Source organism: Strix aluco, chromosome Z, assembly GCF_031877795.1.
Source record: "Strix aluco isolate bStrAlu1 chromosome Z, bStrAlu1.hap1, whole genome shotgun sequence".
Lineage (NCBI taxonomy): Eukaryota > Metazoa > Chordata > Aves > Strigiformes > Strigidae > Strix > Strix aluco.
In genome coordinates, this window is record NC_133971.1 from 74,908,194 (window position 1) to 74,928,123 (window position 19,930).

Sequence of the window (19,930 nt, forward strand, 5' to 3'; positions counted from 1 at the left end):
AATGATGGTGATGATGATGTTATAAAATTCAAGTACACATTAACAGAGCAAAGCAAACTGAGAAGAGCTTTATCTCACTGTACTGATTTAAAGAAATCACGATGACTGAAACAGTAATTCAAAAACTAAAAGGAGTTTCTGTTTGCTTGTTCTTTTAGAAGCTGGCACTGACTCCCTACTTTGTAGGGAGAATAAGCTGAGAAATTCCTCTGAGAGCCCTGAACTGAAAAGTACGGAGGGTAAGGAAGATGTGAAGATGCAAGTACACCAAGACCCAACTTCACTGGAGATGGATTACATCCTTGTTACTGAGGAAGAAAATACACCTCCAAGGAAGGATACCCTCGAAAGAGACAGAAGTGATTCTGCGTTTCAAAAAGCTAATGTAGCTGGACAAACAGAATCTCATGAAGGCTTTTCACGGGGCTCCTTGGATACCTTTCAGCCAATCTCCATTACAGGTGAAAGAGAAGATCACTCTGTTTGTGGGACTGAATGGGACTCTGTTCACTTAGAAGAGAAAACTTATTCTGTTGTGCCTCAAAAGCTGGATGATGAAAGGAGATCACAGGAAAGCTGTGGGCAAGATGAGGACTGGATTATATTGGGCCAAAATGAAGTCAGTGACATATCACCTGAAGAAATTTCTGCCGAGTCAGACATGCCAAAAACAGGGCCTGGACATTCTGGTGAAGAACTGGCAGCTATTGTAGCACAGGAGTTGATTCCTGACACTCAGGCAGAATTTCAGGTAGAAACTCCCCTTCAGAAATCTTCTGAACATGAGGGCTGTTCTCCTTCAGAAAACCGGAATACCGAGGATGAGAGTTTGGGCATCACAGGAACATGTGTGTTGCAGGTGGTTGGTGGTGATGGTGGATGGGAAGCAAATTATCAACAGGTACTCAGAAGTAACATAGCAACAGAACAAGAAATGAAGGAGGAAATGGTGCTTTTCAACAGTGAAAGAGAACTGAGTCAAAAATCAGGGTAAGGAAAAACCAACCTGTTTCCATTCAAGAGTCTTCTGTTCACTTGTTATCAATATTTTTGAGGTGCATGATGTTATGAACAGATGACAGGACTTTCAAGTCTGAAGTACTAATTATATTTACATAATTTAAGTATCACTGTATTCCTCCCTTTCTAAAATAGAGTCTTGGTTCTTGGTTGCTTGATACGAGCCAAATTAGGATTGTTTTGCAATGCAGGAATCTTGTAAGGCCACTTCCTTGCAGGAAGAAGTCTGTCTTCCTTCTGTGAAGTCCCATAGACTTCATAACCTACATTTAAATCTGAAACAAATGTGGTGAGGGAACACAGGCCAAAACCGTACTGATGGTATTGACAGTGCAGATACAATGCCAGTGATGAGATTGTGGAGGGACTGAAGTACTATTTCTGCCTAATGCAAAACTGCTGGGAAGGAAGATAGGAGGGAGCCAAGCCCCAGAGTCAGAAGAAGGTGCTGCCTGTAGAGGAAAGAAGATTACGGTCTTTGTGATTACTTCCAAGCTGTAGTCAGGCCACAGGAGTATTTCTGTCTGTTTGGACTGGACTGGCAGTTGAGGCAGTTTGAGCATATTTGCACCTGCCTTTGGGTGGAAGTGCAGCCTCTGTGCTGACTGCATTACTACTGCCGGCTGTCTCTCTGCTGTGTCACCAGATGGAGAGAGAGATGACCCTCTTGACTCCATTTACTGTAGCATTTTGGAGAGCGTGCTTCTGGTGTTGACTCCTCTTCTTTTACAACCAGGAGGTTGTAACTTCTACAGTGGACTTCTAGGGTATCCCCAGAGATGCAAGTGTGGAAGTCTGACCGCATTTCTCCTGGGCGTCTGCTACTGACATGCTGCAGTTTTACAAAGAGGAACCTGGCATTGCATTTATACAGTGAAATTCTTGGGAGCAGTAAAAGAAACTTCCCAGTACAAATAAAACTAGGGGTTTAACTCCTTTGTACTTGTTACTCCTTTCAAACTGCACTTACCCAACAGAACATATGTGGTTTGAAATATGTGGACATACACTGTTTGTGTGAAATGCAAGACTGATTTTTTACTTTTTTTCAGGTTTCTTCCAAGCACTTGTCAGTTCAGTGTAGAATACATTCACAACTTCTATTATCAGGTTTTAATTGGCTTACAATTTATTTTAGACTTGACTTTTTGAAACTTTCACTAATCATTTTGCAATTTTAGCAGTAGGCTTTTTTTCCTTTAAAGGTGGCATGCCTGTGAATGATAGTATAACCCTGATAACAGCATGTACAAATAATCTGATAGAAAATTACAGCTTTTTGCTACCCCCTCCCCGCTCCAAACAGTTCACATTTTATTAAGATTTCAGGAATGAATAGTTCAATAGCTGTGATTTATCTTCTGCCAGATGTTAAAATACCTCCCCTCTAAACATTTTCACACATTTTTCAAAGAGTGTATTGTTACCACAAGATCAGACACTGTTATAACTGAGCTATTTTTAATGTATGGTAAGTGCTGGCTTCATCCTAAATAGAAACCCTGGTCTCAGAAACTCTGAAATATAATTATGTTGCTTGCAGGCGTAAACTTAAGCACCTGTGTAGGACTTCAGGTGTTCTTGACAAGATTGCCGTCACATACTGTTCCTGACTGAAATCACTTCAATCTAAATAGACAGCACTGAGGAGAACATGAAATGAGAGGGGCTATGTTTCGGTAAGGCAGTGGCAGCTTTTATTGATGCAGGTTAGCATTTACTGCCCTTAAGAAAGAGGCAGATCTTCAGAAGGGTTAGCAGAAGATGAGGACTCCACGGTTCTGTACGGTCTGAAGTAAACCAAATGCTGAGTGCTTGACCTTGAAACTATCAAAAGTAGAGCTGATTAGCATAGCATTTCTGTACTATCCAATCCTCCAAGCTTCTAACTTCCATTCCAGAACAAAAAGTAGGAATTTTGAAATTTCCTACAAAAGAGAAATCTGGAAGAAGGAAAACAAGCAAAATGTCCAAGCAGTTGTTTTGCATCCACATTATTGTGTGGAAGGGTGTCTTGGGATTTGTGAATCTGGAAAAAAATGATTCTTTGATATTTTGATATCAATTCTTTGATATTTTAAGGTGATTTGCTTGTTAGGTCTAGTCCACACCCTGGAAGGCATCTTACTCCATATCTCTGCAACATTTCACTGGGAGTTCATCAAAACCAACTAATTTCAATGAACAAAGCTGTTTTTTGACAAACGAGTAATTCCTAGTGAAATTTTTTAAAGCAAAAAACGCTTGCCGCCTCTGCTCAGAATAAATGGTGATTGGGATGGGGAAAAGGAAAGGTTGTTTAGAGGTTCTGGCTAGTTTCAGGCTTGCAAATCTGACATGAAAAAATCAACTGTCAACTCCTCTGTGTCCCATAAAGCACTTTAAATTAAAAGCAGCAAGATGCTGACCCTGCTTAAGTCACACTGATTAATTACATGTGGACAGCATCCTACGGTTTGACTTGCCATTCTTACGTGCCCATCGTGTTCTCAGAGAGGAAAAGAAAACTGGTCTAGGTATCTGATTTTAAATTATTTTTATAAAATAGCACAGAGGAGTTCAGATAACTTTGAAGCAGTAAGACTCGTCATTAGATACCTCAAGAAAAGAATCTGATTTTTGAACTTACACTGGTACTAGAAAAATCATTAGTATGGCCATGGATTATAGGGTTTTTTAACATCTTATTGCTATGAATTGTTAGATCCACTTTGAGAAGAACTCTGCTGTTCTTTAGGAATTTCTGTAAGTCTCCAAAGTAAAAACTTGAATCTTGTACACAGTAGTAGTTTGCATTGGTGTTTTACATGTAAGTACATTCATTATTCTTAGAGCTTATCATATTCTCTTAGACTGATCCCCACATTAAAGTCCCAAACTGGACCATGTTAATATAAGAGTGTTTTCAGTGAAAACTTAAATGCATGATGGAATATGGTGCATCCTGCAAGGAAAGGATACAATAGTTCTTGGTATAGAATATATATATGGTCACTATAGCTTCCACTGCTAGACTTTTTTTCTTATCTGACTCAGAAGTTGTTTGATACTTGTTTAATACCAAATGCTTTTTCAGTGGATAGCAGTGGCTATTTCTGTCTTTAACACTGGTGATGCTGAAGCGCAGAGACGTAAAGAAAAGCAAGGAAGTTATTCAGCATCCCCATTAACAACTACTTATGGAAGCACAGAACCAGTAAAATCTACTTTCCTTTATGTTTATGTTTTGTTGTTAGGCTTCTTTGTTGATAAGGTGTGAAAACCAACAGAAGTTTTTTCCACCATTAATCTTATTAAAAATACTGCTCTTGTATGAGGATTTCATAGCTAATAGAGATTGCTTTTATGGTGCTGTTTTTTGCCTTAGTTTCCCCTGTGCTTGGTAGCTGAATAAACTTGTAATAAGCTTATGTCTTTGATCAGTTAGATAATGACTTTGGACTCTTTAGGAGATAGCAGAGACATGCAGATGTCCCTATGCATGCCCACAGTGTGATCATGGAGGCCTTCATTCCTTTGAAACCAAAGGAAACACACAAAAAAATATTATGGTAGAAAGGATAAAATATGTACAGGAGTACTTATTTCTAGATTATAGGTCAGTCTCATTAAACCTCTTGCATAAAGAGCTGAAGAAACAGCAATTGATACAGTAGAAGTGTGTAGTTAGAAATGCTTTCTAATGCATTTTGTTGGCAGTTTTAAAAACACAAGTTCCTTCTTAAAACATTCCTTAGTGTGCAGCTTTTAAGTCTGAAATTAACTGCCCTTTTTGGCCAACAAAGTTTAAAACAGTGTGATACAGCAGAACTACCAGCCAATGGAAGGTTAGCACAGAAACACTGGTGTTGTCACATAAGAGAAGAAACTAAGGCTTTTTTCTTGTTCTTACTGCAGTAGAGTTTCTGGGTGGCCTGATGGTGCTAGTCATCAGGCTCTGAGTCTGCCAAAGATTTACATCTTTTTAGTAGGCTTTGGTAGAACTGAACCAAAGTCTAAGTAACTGATACTCAGCTCTCAGAAGGGTACTTCCATCCGAATTCTTGTACTTCTGAAAGGCCATAATTTTGATTCAGGAAAGTTTCTTGCATTCTTCACTAAATGTGATTCTTCCCTTGACTGAATGGTCTATTTCCTAGCCTATGCTTGAATAAGCCTGCTTGGTATCAGAAAATTAAGCACCCTTAATCTGAAGTTATGACTGGATAGCTGTGCCCTGAGCATGGATTATGTTCTCTGCTCATTTTGTTGTCAAATACTTTTACTTTATGCAATTAAGTTTGTGTTCCAAACCTGTAACACCATCTCTGTGCTAGTCGTTTTAGAAGTGACTCCTAAATCTGGGGCTTTCTCTAATATAGGTTTTGCTTCCCACAAGGAAGCTTTCCTTGTGACCTGCTGGTTGTTGTTTCATATACCCCTTAGCAGGGTATAGAAATCAGGTTCCTTATTTTTAGGTATGTACTTCACGTTCATATATTTATGTATGGCACAAACACAAGCTTCTATAGGTATGTCAGTGATAAAAGGAAAACTAGGGAAAATGTGGGCCCTCTCCAGAAAGAAACAGGAGACCTGGTTACCTGAAACATAGAGAAGGCTGAGGTACTCAATGACTTTTTTGCCTCAGTCTTCACTGGCAGGTGCTCCAGCCACACTGTGCAAGTCACAGAAGGCAAAGGCAGGGAGTGGGAGAATGAAGAACTGTAGGATCTTCTTCACTGTAGGAAAAGATCAGGTTTGAGACCATCTAAGGAACCTGAAGGTGCACAATTCCATGGGACCTAATGAGATAAATCCACAGGTCCTGAGGGAACTGGCAGATGAAGTGGCTAAGCCACTGTCCATCCTATTTGAGAAGTCATGGCAGTATGGTGAAGTTCCCACTGACTGGAAAAGGGGAAACATATCCCCCATTTTTAATAAGGGAAAAAAAGAAGACCCAGGGAACTACAGGCCAGTCAGTCTCACCTCTGTGCCTAGCAAGATCATGGAGTGGATCCTAGTGGAAACTGTGCTAGGGCACATGGAAAATAAGGAGGCGATTGGTGACAGCCAACATGGCTTCAGTAAGGGCAAATCGTGCCTGACAGATTTGATGACCTTTTATGATGGGGTTACAGTGGTGGTAGATAAGGGAAAAACAACAGACATCATCTGCCTAGACTGGTGCAAAGCATTTGACACTGTCCCGCACAACATCCTTGTCTCTAAATTGGGGAGGCATGGATTTGATGGATGGACCACTCAGTGGATAAGCAGTTGGCTGGATGGTAGCACTCAAAGAGCTGTGGTCAACAGCTCGATGTCCAAGGGGAGACCAGTGACAAGTGGCATTCCTCAGGGGTCAGTATTGGGACCAGTGCTGTTTAACATCTTTGTTGGTCACATGGACAGTGGGATTGAGTGCACCCTCAGCACATTTGCTGATGACAGCAAGCTGTGTGGTGCGGTCAACATGCTGGAGGGAAGGGATGCCATGCAGAGGGACCTTGACAAGCTTGAGAGATGGGCCCATGCAAACCTCCTGAAGTTCAACAAGGCCAAGTGCAAGGTCCTGCACCTGGGTCAAGGCAATCCCAAGCACAAATACAGGCTGGGCGGTGAGTGAATTGAGAGCAGCCCTGCAGAGAAAGACTTGGGAGTGTTGGTTAACAAGAAGATCATCATTACCTGTCAATGTGCGCTTGCAGGCCGGAAAGCCAACTGTATGCTGGTCTGCATCAAAGGAAGTGTGCCCAGCAGGTTGAGGGAGGTGATTCTCCCCCTCTACTCCACTCTTGTGAGACCCCACCTGGAGTACTGTGTCCAACTCTGGGGGCCCCAATATAAGGGACATAGACCTGTTGGAGTGAGTCTGGAGGAGGGCCGTGAAGATGATCAGAGGACTGGAGCACCTCTCCTATGAAGACAGGCTGAGAGAGTTGGGGTTGTTCAGCCTGGAGAAGAGAAGACTCCAGGGAGACCTTATAGTAGCCTTCCAGTACCTAAAGGGGGCTACAGGAAAGCTGAAGAGGGGCTTTTTACAAGGCTGTGTAGTGATAGGACATGGGGGTAATGGTTTTAAACTGAAAGAGGGCAAATTTAGATTGGATATAAGGAAGAAATGCTTTACTATGACAGTGGTGAGACACTTGCCTGGAGAAGCTGTGCATGCCCCCTCCCTGGAAGTGTTCAAGGCCAGGTTGGATGAGGCTTTGAGAAACCTGACCTAGTGGAAGGTGTCCCTGCCCATGGCAAGGGGGTTGGAAATAGATGATCTTTAAGGTCCCTTCCATTCCAAACCTTTCTATGATCTCTCAAGAATACCGAAACTCATCATTTGTACTCAGATGATGGGGACATCCCAACCAATGGACAATTGAATTGGTAGTCCAAAGTTTATGGAGGCATTTACTCAGTAACTGTCTTATAAGCCCTTTTTTGAATCTGCAGTTTATTCACATGTCCCTATTTAGAAAAAAACTGAAGCTTATGCTTTCATACTGTGCTGAAGTAGGTTCCTTTAGCAGTGAAGTAAGGGTCAGTAAGGATGTAGTTTGCATTATTTTCTGCTCTAATACAGAAAGTCTCTGTCACTTTGTCTAAGCAAATTGACTGTTTTGTAGAATAGGGAATTAAAGTTTTGAAACAGAAAGCATAAACAAAAATGAGAATGAAGTGTATTAAAATCTTGATATCTGCTGCTTACTGTCCCCTTCATCCCAATGTCAAGAATAACAACTCTCCAGGCTGTTCTGGTGGGTTTTGAGAAAGTCTGTGACTGGTGGTAAAGCTCTTCCCTCTGGTCAGCTTTTTCTTCTGCAAGAAGATGAGCAGCAGAAAGATAAGAAAAGTATAAGGATGCTTGATAGCATTAAAGCAATAAAGAAAAGATACAAACCTGTCTGAATAATATATAAAGACCAGCAATAATAAACCCTAGAGGTTTCTTTGACCTCAAAAAAGTTCAGAAAGAATTGGTAGCACATTATTAATGTCAGTCTTTCCAGAAAGAAAATAGCTTTTTATACGGCTTTCCATATGTGAACAACTGAGAGTGGCTACATTTAAAAAGGAAGAATTCATGGAGCACTGTATGAATGTCGGATAGGTGGGATAACGTACTCTGCTGCTGCTGTGGCTGGAGGTGTGCCAGCAGTAAAACTTACGAAGACTAGAAGTAATTTTCTTCCTGATAGAAGCTGTCCTGTCTTACAGCTGTGTAGAGCTTGACAGTGAGTTAGTGGTCAGGAGGCAGAGGGAGAACACTGCAGATGACTATGCTAGCTTTGACCTACCCGCACACTCCTCAGAGTATGTTAGTGGTTGTGTATACCAGATCATTCTTGCTCTTACCTTTGCTGTAGGGAAAGATTATCCTTTTCCTTAGTAGGGAATGTTAGAAAGAACTGAAGGAAGTACTATGAAATGATGTACTGACTTGAGGAGTAAGTAGTGAGAGGAGTAGAGACAAGGACACTGATGTTTGGAAGGTTTAGGGGAGAGCTTGGAAAACCGGTGGCAAAACTGAGCAGAAGAAAGTTTCCTTTGAACAACTGCCAAGATTTATTTAACCCACTAGAATAAAGTTTCCACAAAATAAAGCTTCATTTATCTTTCTGAGAGTGTGTTCTCAAAGAAGCAGGAATCAGTCTTTTCTGCTCACTTGTATAGTGACATTTTTGAAGATAGTTCTTCCACTGCCTCTGTCCAAAATGTCACTCTCTGACCACTGCTGTACAGCTGGCTATTACAATTGCCTAGTACTGTAAGCAATCCAGTAAATTTTTAATAGAGAAGCCTGTTTTCATCATATTGCCCGTGGTTGACAGTGAATAAAGATAAATATAATGAAAGAAAAATCTGTGACTGTTTCAAGATTAAGAAGAGTTCTGTGAGACTACTCTGCTGTCTCTGTGATTTAGTCAAATGCACATCATATATCTCAAAGCCATTAATGATTCAAGTTAAATACCAGTGTCCAGTACTGAACTGAAATACTGACAGAATAGAACCAGGGGAAACATTCTCATTGACTCCAGTGGACCAATGATTTCACCCACTATTTTCTCAAAATGTCTGTTCTATCACCCCAAAGCTAGGATAAGGCAATGAATTAGGGAGCCCAGGTTTGCTTCTTGATTTAACCATTAGAGCAGGCTGCTATATACAGGAAGACTGGAGGAATGAAAATCTGGTATAAATTTAAGAGGCCACATTCTGCAAAGTAACCTTTACTTCCATTTGGATGCCTCTGTTTCCTTTTTCCCTTGCATCCCCATGGGGCTGTCATCTTTCACTCCTGTCAAGATTGTTTATTAGTTGGCCAGATTTGCTGGAAAGCAGTTTGAGGCACTCTGGCATGCTGCTTCAGTGGTGCTTCCAGCTCCTGCTGAAATTCAAGATTATGGACTTGAAATTGGAATTGAACTCTGGTCTCCCACTTCGCAGCACAAAGCATGACAATTTACTAAACACAAGAAGCGTGCTCTAAAGGTTAAAAAAAAAAAACCCAACACATAAGGAAAGGAGCAACAACTGAGAAAGTTGCTTGTAGGAACGTCCATGTAAATGAAAGTTAATGCCTTGTAACAAAAGTAAAAGAGCAAATTGAAACAAAATGTTTAAATTGGCACCAGCAAGAACTCTTTTAAGATTGCTGGCTCAGCACTTGAGAATTCAATGTTCATCTGAGTTTAGGATGGGAAACTATATAATTAATGTATTTTACATTATATATCATATCATTATAATTATAGTAATTTACGTTATGTATTAGAAGCTCTATGCTATATATTAGCCTTTGCGAAGATGTTCTTTCTGTGAAAATAGAAGAATCCCTGGGCCAGACTCAGAGTAGGGAACTTTCCAACGACATAGTTGTAAATTCATTAAAACTTTTTGTTTGTTTGTTTTGTAATAATCTATTTTAGTGTCGCCGCTAACGTTTTTTATTGATGGAGGTAACAACACATGCTGTTCATGCATGGGCTTTAGTAACACCATTTATTTCCCTCTGTTTGATTTGGCCTATAAAGTCATGACAGCCATCTTTTTTTGTTATCAATTTTGGGGTGATATAGTATTTTCCATCACCATCTGGATGTTGAAAATTAATTAAAACTAAACCCCCAGTTTTCCATTGCAGAGCCAGCTGTTAAACAATAGCAGCAGCCAATATGGTGATGATCCCATTTTTGTAAAAACAGCATTAATGTTTACATGCCAAATACCAAATACTTTATAAAAACCCTTTAGCAAAAAGGGAACAACACTTTAGTGACTGAAAAACAATTTTAAAAAAGAAAACAAACCTACTTACTATTATTCACTTGTGGTTATGAAGTTTTACTTAAATTGTGAGACTGGGCTGATAAGAGCCACTTTCTTAAAGCAAGAAGACCTGGAGTATGTTAGTATCGTTTAGCAGTCACATGAAAAACTCCCCCACTGTTCAAAACCCCATGGTTTTCTGAGCTAATTCACTATATAATTTATTCCAATCAATGTGATCAATGGCATGAGATTTCAGCTTAAAGCATTAATGAGCTTTGAAACTTAACCCTATTGATGCAGACCTGACTTTGACAGTGAGCCCCTGTAAGTTTAGTGGGTCCCAGCAGAGCATCCTAAAATCTCAGAGATGGTCTGTGTCATTCTGAGCATGGAGGATCAAGGCTATAGCTTCTGCCACATTACGAATTTCATAGCTTCATCATAATCACGCTACTAATGACTTCTATTGTACATAAATACTTTATAGCTCTATTTCCTGGATACAGTTTCTGTGTGTCTGGACTTTTGATTTCAAATTAATTAAAGATTGTCCAGTTGAAAAAGTGCTAAAAAATATCCCCCATCATTGGAAATTTTATGTAGAGCTAGCTGACAGAAGCATTGAAGATGATGCGTCTGCAGCAGTGTCCTCTTTAGAGATGTATTTTCATATTGGTGATGATTTTTTCATTTTTTTAATGCTTGGTGTTGGTCTGCTGTTGTTTAAAATAGCAGCTGGGGACTGATTTCTCAGATCTGCAGCAGATGAGAACGTTCCCTGTAGGATTACTAATACCATGAAGAACAAGGTGGGAGCCACCGAATTTTTATTTACACTGTGCTGTAGGTGTGAGTGAAGCTGTGCTGACAAATGAAAATGGGGTTAGGCTTTTGTTTGGTTTTGACTGCTTATGGCCTAGCAATTTGATCTGAAAGCATCTCTAGTTCTCATGTAACTCATTTTCAAGGGGGAGTTGCACAGTGTGAAGGGAGAAACTAGCTGAAGGTTAGGCCATCCTAGGGCCTGTTGCCTTGCAGTTTTATCCCCACAGGATTGCAGGGGAATAGGATTGAAAGCTGGTTTGCATTTGGAAGGAAACCTGGAGTTTCTAGGGACACTACACCCAAGAGGCTTTTATAAAAGGGAACTGTGGCACTGCACTGCATAGGAAGAAATGTCCTTCCTTCAAGCACACCCCCAAGAAACACAGCCAAGAGCACAGGCCATGAGTATTGCTTCTTGGTAGTCGTACAGTTCGTGTTTCCAAAGCTCAGCCTGCCCCCTTGGTTGCGGTTTTGTTTAAATTTGCATCTGCATTCCCATAGCTGAATTGCAAACTGAACAAATTATGTAAAGCCCATTTGAATATGCATGTGTTCTATAAACATCAATGCAAACAGAAATGAGGGCTGAGACAGGTTAAATCCCTAAGAACTTTTGTGTCTTATCACAAGCTTTCCTCTGGCTCTGAAATGAAACAGTGGGGAGCATTTCACCACTACTAGCTGACATGCTGTATCAAAGTTTGGTGATGCTCTGACAAAGCTCTCCAGGGAATGTAAAAAAAAAAAAAAAAAAATTCACGGCCGAAGCACATCTGTGCATTCATTTAAGCGCTCCTTTAACCAAAGCCTGGTGGCTGCTGGTTCACACAGTCGGCTATCTGAAGGCAGGTGATCACCCTTATTTAGCAGTACCACTAGCCACGTGACAAGAAAATGGTGGAGGATCTGTATTCCTAGTAAACTGCTACAGAAAGAGGGATGCTGAAGTGCAGCAATAAAGCATCTTTATTATTTTTGCAGTAGAAAGGCCTCTTCAAGTCTTTAGAAGGTAAGCATCTCTTTACTTCGAGAGGCTGATATGCAGAAGGTTTTCTGATTAACGGGTCTATTGTTGCAGTTACTTTAGACAGAAAAAGGGGAAATGTTTGTCAGCATAATGCAAAGCACCCAGGACCTCCTTACTGAAAACCGGGCAGCTGTATTTCAATTCTGTTGCAGCTCTTTATGAGAGAATCTTACATCAGTTCAGTGGGATTTCTTTTGTCTGAGAGCAGGCATGGTATCTGTAATTAGGAAACAAAACTTCACTGCACAGTCACCTAGCTCATTAGATTATTTTCAGCTTGTTTGCCTAGCTCTGAGGATACCGTGGGAAAAAAAGGAACAAACATCGGGCATTGTCAGCAGATAACTTGCTTTTAAGACTGCTTAATTACTAGCATAGCGATTGTTTGTGATAGCTCTCATTGTAGACTAGACAATAGTATTGTTTTCAGGTTTTTTGCTACCAACTGAAGCATATGAGTTTTGTATTTTTTGCAATTTTAAAAAAATGTTGCAGTGAACAGAATATGTAATCTTTGAATGTTAACTGATCAAGGATGCAGCAATAATCTCAGTGGTAAGAGGACTGAAAAATTACTGCAAAAGTTGGTTTGTACGTGCAGTATTTTTGTTTAAATTTAATTATAGAAGCTTGATGCAGCTCCATTCAGTTGTTTGCTTTTCTGTCTGTGATGAAGGAATGAGAATATTCTTCAGTTTTAAGTGTGGCAAGCAAACAAATGATAGTGATGTACAGAAGGCATTGAAAATATACAGAATGTGTAAATATTAGCTACTTAGAGCAACACTGAAAGGAAACGTGTGCAGGCTTGGTAGGTGTATTTAGCCAGAATCATTCTGAGTAAGTGGGGGACAGACAGAGATGTCATTTCTGGACTTGCCTTTATGCATACTCTCGGGAAGCAGACCTGTGTTAAGAAAAGGAGGATGCATACAGCTCTAGCAGCACTGTCAGGAGGCATTACGGCAACTGTGGGGGTCAGGGGGAAATGACACACACCAATCCTCACCCTGCCAAAACACCTTTTTTCCAGGGCTGCTGTGTTCTTCCCACTACACTCACCCATGCTCTCCACTGCTATCTCTTGTCGGACAGGGGAGTACTATGGTTTAAAATAGCCTTTTTATTCCAGCCTTTGATAAGTCTGGCTGTTATTTAACCCTGCATAAATCTGGACAATATTGTAGAAAATTCGTGTAGTTAGAGACAAGTCTATTTTTTGCAGAAGTTCACTACTTTAAAAACTTTGATCTGCCACAAGCGGTCTGTTGTGGTTTTGTGGCATCTCCACAGTATTTAGCAGTAACAGGAGAGCAATGTTATTTAACAGCTTGTAATTATCTGTAGGAAAAAAAAAAAAAAAACACAAACCAAAACGGTCTTTAAGCCACGGTCTTTGTTCAGGCAAAAGATGCAGCTCTCAAGCTCATCAAGAAATAAGGTATAGGTCAGAATACGATTTTGTCAGCACATGTGAATATTGATAAAGCTGTTTTTATGACTGTAGTGTCCTCAGGACTGGACATACTTCCTATCAGACCCTGTACAAATATCCAGAAAAATACGGTGCTGCTGCAACAACAAATGAGACTGAGGCAGAGGGGAGGATGGGAGTGACAGTCCAGTTGCTTGACAGTTTTCTTAGTCTTGGACATTGAAGGAAATGGCTTAGCTGTTATGGGATTCTACAAATGAACTTGTTCAGATATTTCTAATTAGTTCTTAATGTATCTTGTAGATTGCGGTCTTCTCTATAGCCATTGCAGCTGTGAAAAATAGCAGCAGATCAGCCTTATTTCAGGCTACCAGATGAAACCTGTGCCCTACAAGAAAAAGATCACTCTCCTTTAGCAGAAAAACACTGACAGCAAACTCTGAAGAGCTATCTGATGGATACACCTTTGACTGCTTGTCTAAAGCAGTAGAGTATGTAGTTAACCTTATCCTTCTATTTGCCAAGTTACAACGTGTGAGGAGTGCTGTGGGAGGGAGGAGGAGCCCCATTTTCTTACCCCTTTTCCGAACATTACTTCTTCAGTCTGGCATTTCCTGTCGCTTGCTCTTTCAGAGCATTTTTGCTATGTCTGATATTATCCTCTCTCCCACACTTAGGTGGGTTTTTAACTTCCTACTGCTTCTGTGGCCCTTCCAACTCAGTGACAGAGTTCTGCTTCTGAAGATAACTGGTGGCTTTCTGCACCTCCTGTCTCCCTTTGCACATGCCTTTTTAGACCTGCCTGCTGCAGGGTCTGACAGTCTTTCCTGCACTGAACACCTCCTGCTAGTGCAAGCAGGCTGCAGGACTGCCTTGTTTGGTGCCAGTTTTACTGCTTCAGTAATGTGCCTGGGTTAGGTGTCTCCTCTGGCTCATGGTGGGGCTTTTCCTGTGTTTTTCCCAAATTGAAAATCACCCAATATGGATGAGAATTTTTCAGTTACCAATTTACACCCATTAGGGTATTTCCATTTTAATTTGCTGGTTAAAATTCCTGCTCCACATTCTGCATTTTCACTTATATTCTCCTGCTATCTATTACATCTGAAGTTTAACGTCAGTGTCTTTTTAGACCCTTTTCTTTAGCTCAGTCATAGCTAAGATAGGGAAAATGTAGCTGTAATTAGTTATTTGTAGGTTTACTGCAGTAGATAAGATAGGAATCTAAATTATAATAACATTGAACATCATAAGTTGTGAAATCATAGTTACATTAACGTGGAAAAGATGGAAAGATGGAAATTTGGAAGTACAGTGACACAGAAGTGAGAAGAAAAGAGAAAATGAACAAATTAACAAGATTCAAGATATTGAAGGAATAGAAGCTCTTTGAGAAGGAGAAGGAATGAAGTCATAAATAGGACCAGAGAAGAAGCATTATGAGGGGAGGAAAAGGTAGAAGTCATACAGCGTAAAAAAAACTGTTGCCATGTATCTTTTCCTGTCTATCATCATATTATAAATTGTGCAGAGGCTGATCTTGAAATCAAAGGAATGCTAGAAAAATCCTAATGCTTTAGTGAACAGATCAGTAAAAGTGCTATGAATGTATACATCTTGATGTTAAGCGGGTGGTTACAATTAGCGGCTCTGAAGATCTTCCCTAAACACATTTTATGATGCGAGCAAGACAGAATTCGCCTGTTGTTATATTCTTTGTTAAAACATTTGATTCCAGCTAGTACAGTATGGTAATAAGTATCACCATCATTGTCAGCATTCATACATGCAGAGAAACAAATCCATTAAGCAATGCAAAAAGTTGACAGTATTACGGAAGAGCCAAGTAGAAAACAGGAAATAAGCCAGAAGTTTGCTCAGTTTCAGACCTAGTGGTTATTACTAATGGTTAAAAGCAGTCCAAGGCATTTCAGAATGTCTTCGTTTGGAAGCAAATGTGCTTGATAAGGTGTGGACTATAATAACAGTTGGAGGGGAGTTCTTACGACTCCACTGGAGAATCTCAGTCGGGTATAAAATATAGAACTTCCTACAGATTTTTCTGCTTCTGATCCTGCAACCTCTACCCCATTAACTACTCTCAGGGTATTAGCATACTTCCTGGAAGTGCAGATGGTCACACTGGGTATAAGGTGCATGCTGCTTTTTCAAGTGCTTGTTCATGTGCCAGTTGCAACATTTGAAGCTGCAGGTATTCTGATGAATGGTCTTGACAGCACAGTATGGCAGGAAAATGGTCACTGAGAATTGCACATGCTGGAAGGAAAACTGGTTTTAAAGTGAGGAAAACTAAAACTGAGTTTTGTCAAGGAATAATTAATTGCTCAGTGAAAGTGGAATGAGGGAATTGGGTCCCAGATCTGTGATTAGGCCTGGCATTTTAGTAAATTTTTAGAAATACAATTTTCAAACAAAATGTATTTGCAGGTTATACTTAAGGATCTTTTAGATCAGATTGATATAGCTCCTACTTTTTCTGCTGGCATTATCTTGTTACAGTGCGTTTGTAGTGTTTGTTCAACAGTGGTTGTTGATTAACAGATCATCTAGATGTTATTTGTAGAATATTAACAACATTTATTAAGAGCAGAGAGATCAGATAAGTTTAAACAAGCCTTCTAAATGCTAATACCACTGTAAACCTACATAGCTAGTTGCCAGACCTTGTGATCTTCCAACATTGATGGAGGAGCACCCATCACACAGGCTCCCCAACTTTGTGTTGTTAATTCCAGTAGTTTTCCACTGGCTCACTAAAGATTAAGCAGCATTGAGCTAGGCACATAACAGAGGACAGCCCTGCTCTGAGGGCAAGATTATGTGGTGGTATGTGAATGCAATGACAAAGCAGGGCAGTAGATGCCAAGTGGCATATTATTTCTACCGTAGAGTTTGTTACTCTCTACCTGCTTTTGCATACAAAATATTGAGTTAAGAGAATATTATTAAAATGGTAATACTATGAAATGCTTAGCAGGTTCTACACTCCACTGTAAGAGGTATAGTTGAAGACAGAGCTATTTCATGGGTGCAGTCAGATAACATTGCCTTAAAGAATTGTCTCCTGTCCGTGACCATGACATGAAGTTATGTGGTGCAGTGCAGGTCACTAGGAGTCAGCAGCTGCTTGAATCACACATGTCCTTCTTCTCTGACCCCTGTCTGATTTGTTCTTTTTCTGGATGCCAAAATGAAGCCACTGGGGTCTGACTATACCAGTCTTTTTCAGTGGAAACTGGTTATGAGAATCAGTAGTGGCATATAAAAGATTTTATAAAGAATTCAGAAAAAACCTCAAAGATTATTAGGCATCACATATCAGGAACTCACAATTAATGGACACTCTCAAAGTTAATTTCTCTGTTTCTCTTCTGTAACAGTGAATAATTCCTTATCTTTGACTCACAATGCTGTTGCCCAAGGAATGTTAAATAATGTTTGGAAATGCTCAGGTGATTAGCTCTGAAAAGCCCTAGAAAGGACTGATTGACCTGTGTCTAGAGCAGTGTTTGAATGGTGCACAGTCAGTAATGCTTGGGGATGCAGAAAGGACAAGGTAAGTTATTAGTTGTTCTTTGGATTGCACTGTCTTTCCTGTAGCATCCTATGGCCTGCTGGTGACAAACCTCTAGGAAGACTTTTGGGAACTCTGGGATCTGCTGCAAGCAGCATCAGCCTTGCTTGCATTCCTAAGAACCATTTCAATCAGACTTCTAGGTTTGAGACTTAAGTCCAATTTCCCTCATTCTGTGTTGAGATGCCTTTTTATTTCATGTGGCTGGAAGTCACAGATACTTGAAGAAACCTGGAGCCCTGGATTCCTTCCATAAACCTTCCTCATCCATGGGCATATGCATAAGGTTGCTGAAATAGCCTAGTGAATCCCATTATCACTCATCTGTTTACTCAGATTTGTCCCTTCATGGCTCTCTGCATCCCTCCCTGGCTTTGCCTGCTTCTCTTGTGTTGTGACACAGGGAGGGAGCTGGCAAGGAGTCAGGACAGACAGCCTGTGGCTGCCTAGCAGCGGCGTGTGCTTAAGAATAGCAGCTTTTATTTTTTAACAGTCTTAAACTGATAAGAGCAGGCAGGAGATCCTACTACTATGAGGGGTACGTGGAAAAAAATGAGGGTTACAATGTAGATTTAAGACAAGGAACAAGGAAAAAGATGGCTACATAAACAGATACTAAACACTAAAGTTGATTGGAGACTAGGAAACATTTTCATAAAGAATAGTTTAAAAATTTATTTAGTGGCCCAAAGCAAGAATTTTAACATGTTTCCAGTTAACATACTGAAATACAAACAATTTAAATCTGGTTAGAATACAGGATTTTCCTACAGAAAGGTTATTACCTCTTACAGACATGCCTAAGTTTTGATCCAACTTTGATGCTGAAAATGGATAAAAAATCAGCACATGGAAAACATCACATAACAGTATAATCAGTAAAAGAAGCTTTAAATCTGAAGAGTGCAGTGTAAAAAACTAGGACGTTATGACTTTTCCTAATTTTTAGCAAGGTTTTATTCTGTGCTGTCGAGAAAGTAAGTGGCATGTTTTTCTGTAAAATGGGAATATCAGCATGTGTTTATCTACTATGCAGCAGTATGACAGTGATTAGTTAACATTTGCACAGATGTTTGATGAATAAATCTTTTGGCTTAAACAAAGCACCACAGATAGGGGTTTTTTTTTTGGTTTTTGGTTTGCATCCAGAGATGGGAATAAAAGTCTCATGCTATGCATAAATTCCAGTGCTCAGTCTATAGATTTTTCCTGAACTAATTTGTGATTAAGAGCTACCAAATAAATAGCAATAGAAACACAGTTAGTTTAGTATACTAACATATGGTTGCTAAATGCAGCTCTCAGGAGTTATAAAATGAATCCATTTTTACAAGTCACCTGTGTACAGTATGATTATTTTACACAGCTGTGAGTAAAAGTAATGACTTTTTTCTAGTCTCAGATATCCTGGAGTGGATTGCTTCCAGTATGCTCATTTTCTTGGTATGTGGATGTCATTGAAGCATAGTCTCTGACTGATACTGACTGAATCCTGCACAGTGTATGTCACTTTGATTTGTTGCATATTCTGCTACAGTTTAGGGATCATTAATTTTGCTGAACCTGAAAAATTCACACTGTGGTCTCCTTTATCTCTGAATAGGCAACTGCAAAAATTTTTGCTTATTGTCTGGAAGTTTTGTAGCACAGGACTAGTTTTAGGAAGTAATTTTGGGGGTTGTTTTTAGTGGGTGCATTTGTTCATGGGTTTCTTCTTAGTGCACAATCCAGCTGGGCTTTTTGGGACTAATGTTCCTGGTTTCTTCCTGTTTCTTTATGTGTATTTTCATAAAACTTTCTTAAGGCTAAAGCTGTTATTTTGTCAGGTTTTATTTTTCAACTTTATATACTAACGCTTTATTTCCTATAGCATCTCCTTTTGGCTATAGACACAGTTGCTACTGATGTCTAACAGTTCTCTGACTTTGCTTGTACAACATTTCACCCATCTCACATGGATGATAAGCATCAAAACACAAACACATGCACATTAAATTAGGGTTTGTTAGTAGTCCATTAGCATTAAAGGTCTCTGAAATAACACATCTCTGTTGTAACAGTTTATGGAGTTGCACCTAAACCAGAAGAGCCATCCTCTATTTGAAATGAAGGACAGAATGACTATATTCTGTTTTTTCTGAGCACTCCAAGAAAGAGTAATGATTTCAGAAAGTAGATGCATGCTGTTTTTTTAAAACGTACTATTGTAGCAACAGTCTGTGAATTTCTAATCTCTAGCGTTTTCTGAACAAAAATGGAACAGCAATTACAAGCCACAAACTTGGAGCACAGATATATAACATATGAGAGAAAGGAAAAGATGTTTTATTTGGATATAAATGCAAAACAGTTTCTGTTCTAAAAATGGAATAATGTATCAAGTGTTTAATTATAATAACAGAATGGAGTTTGCTATTTTATATGAGGTGAACGTTGGAGTAGCTACAGAGATGGGTGATAGCAAAACGCTCCTTGTTCAGTCACCTATCTGGTGAGATATTTTGGCTTTAAATTTATGTAAACTTCTGTAGCATAGAATTATAGACTGAAGAGGAATATAGCGATTACGAAAACACATCAACTCTTGATGTAAAATCTGATTTGGGAAGTGAGTAAAGGTTTGCTTTAGGCTCCACTTCTGAGGCTTTTTATTGCTTCTGAGCATGGAAGAACAGCTTTCTCATTTTCTCCAGAAGAGGCTAGACATCCTTCAGGTGGAGCAATCAAAATGCTGTGAGAGCCATTAGTAGGTTGCCTCTGGCAGCGGAAA

At 39.7% G+C, this 19,930-nt stretch overlaps 1 protein-coding gene across 6 annotated transcripts in view; it reads left to right on the plus strand.

The window, feature by feature from the left end:
* Window positions 1-19,930, plus strand: part of PRUNE2 (prune homolog 2 with BCH domain) — a 148,536-nt gene that overhangs the window by 92,143 nt on the left and 36,463 nt on the right. For 3 of the 6 annotated variants that reach the window (XM_074812368.1, XM_074812366.1, XM_074812369.1), the window contains exon 1: window positions 530-990. The exons of 1 other annotated variant lie outside the window; for it this stretch is intronic. In XM_074812368.1, coding sequence (XP_074668469.1) covers window positions 662-990 — 329 coding nt within the window. In that variant the 5' untranslated portion in view covers window positions 530-661. Of the gene's footprint in view, window positions 1-158; window positions 991-11,586; window positions 12,113-19,930 lie in introns of those variants that run through there. 2 more of the 6 variants (XM_074812365.1, XM_074812370.1) reach the window with 2 other exon arrangements.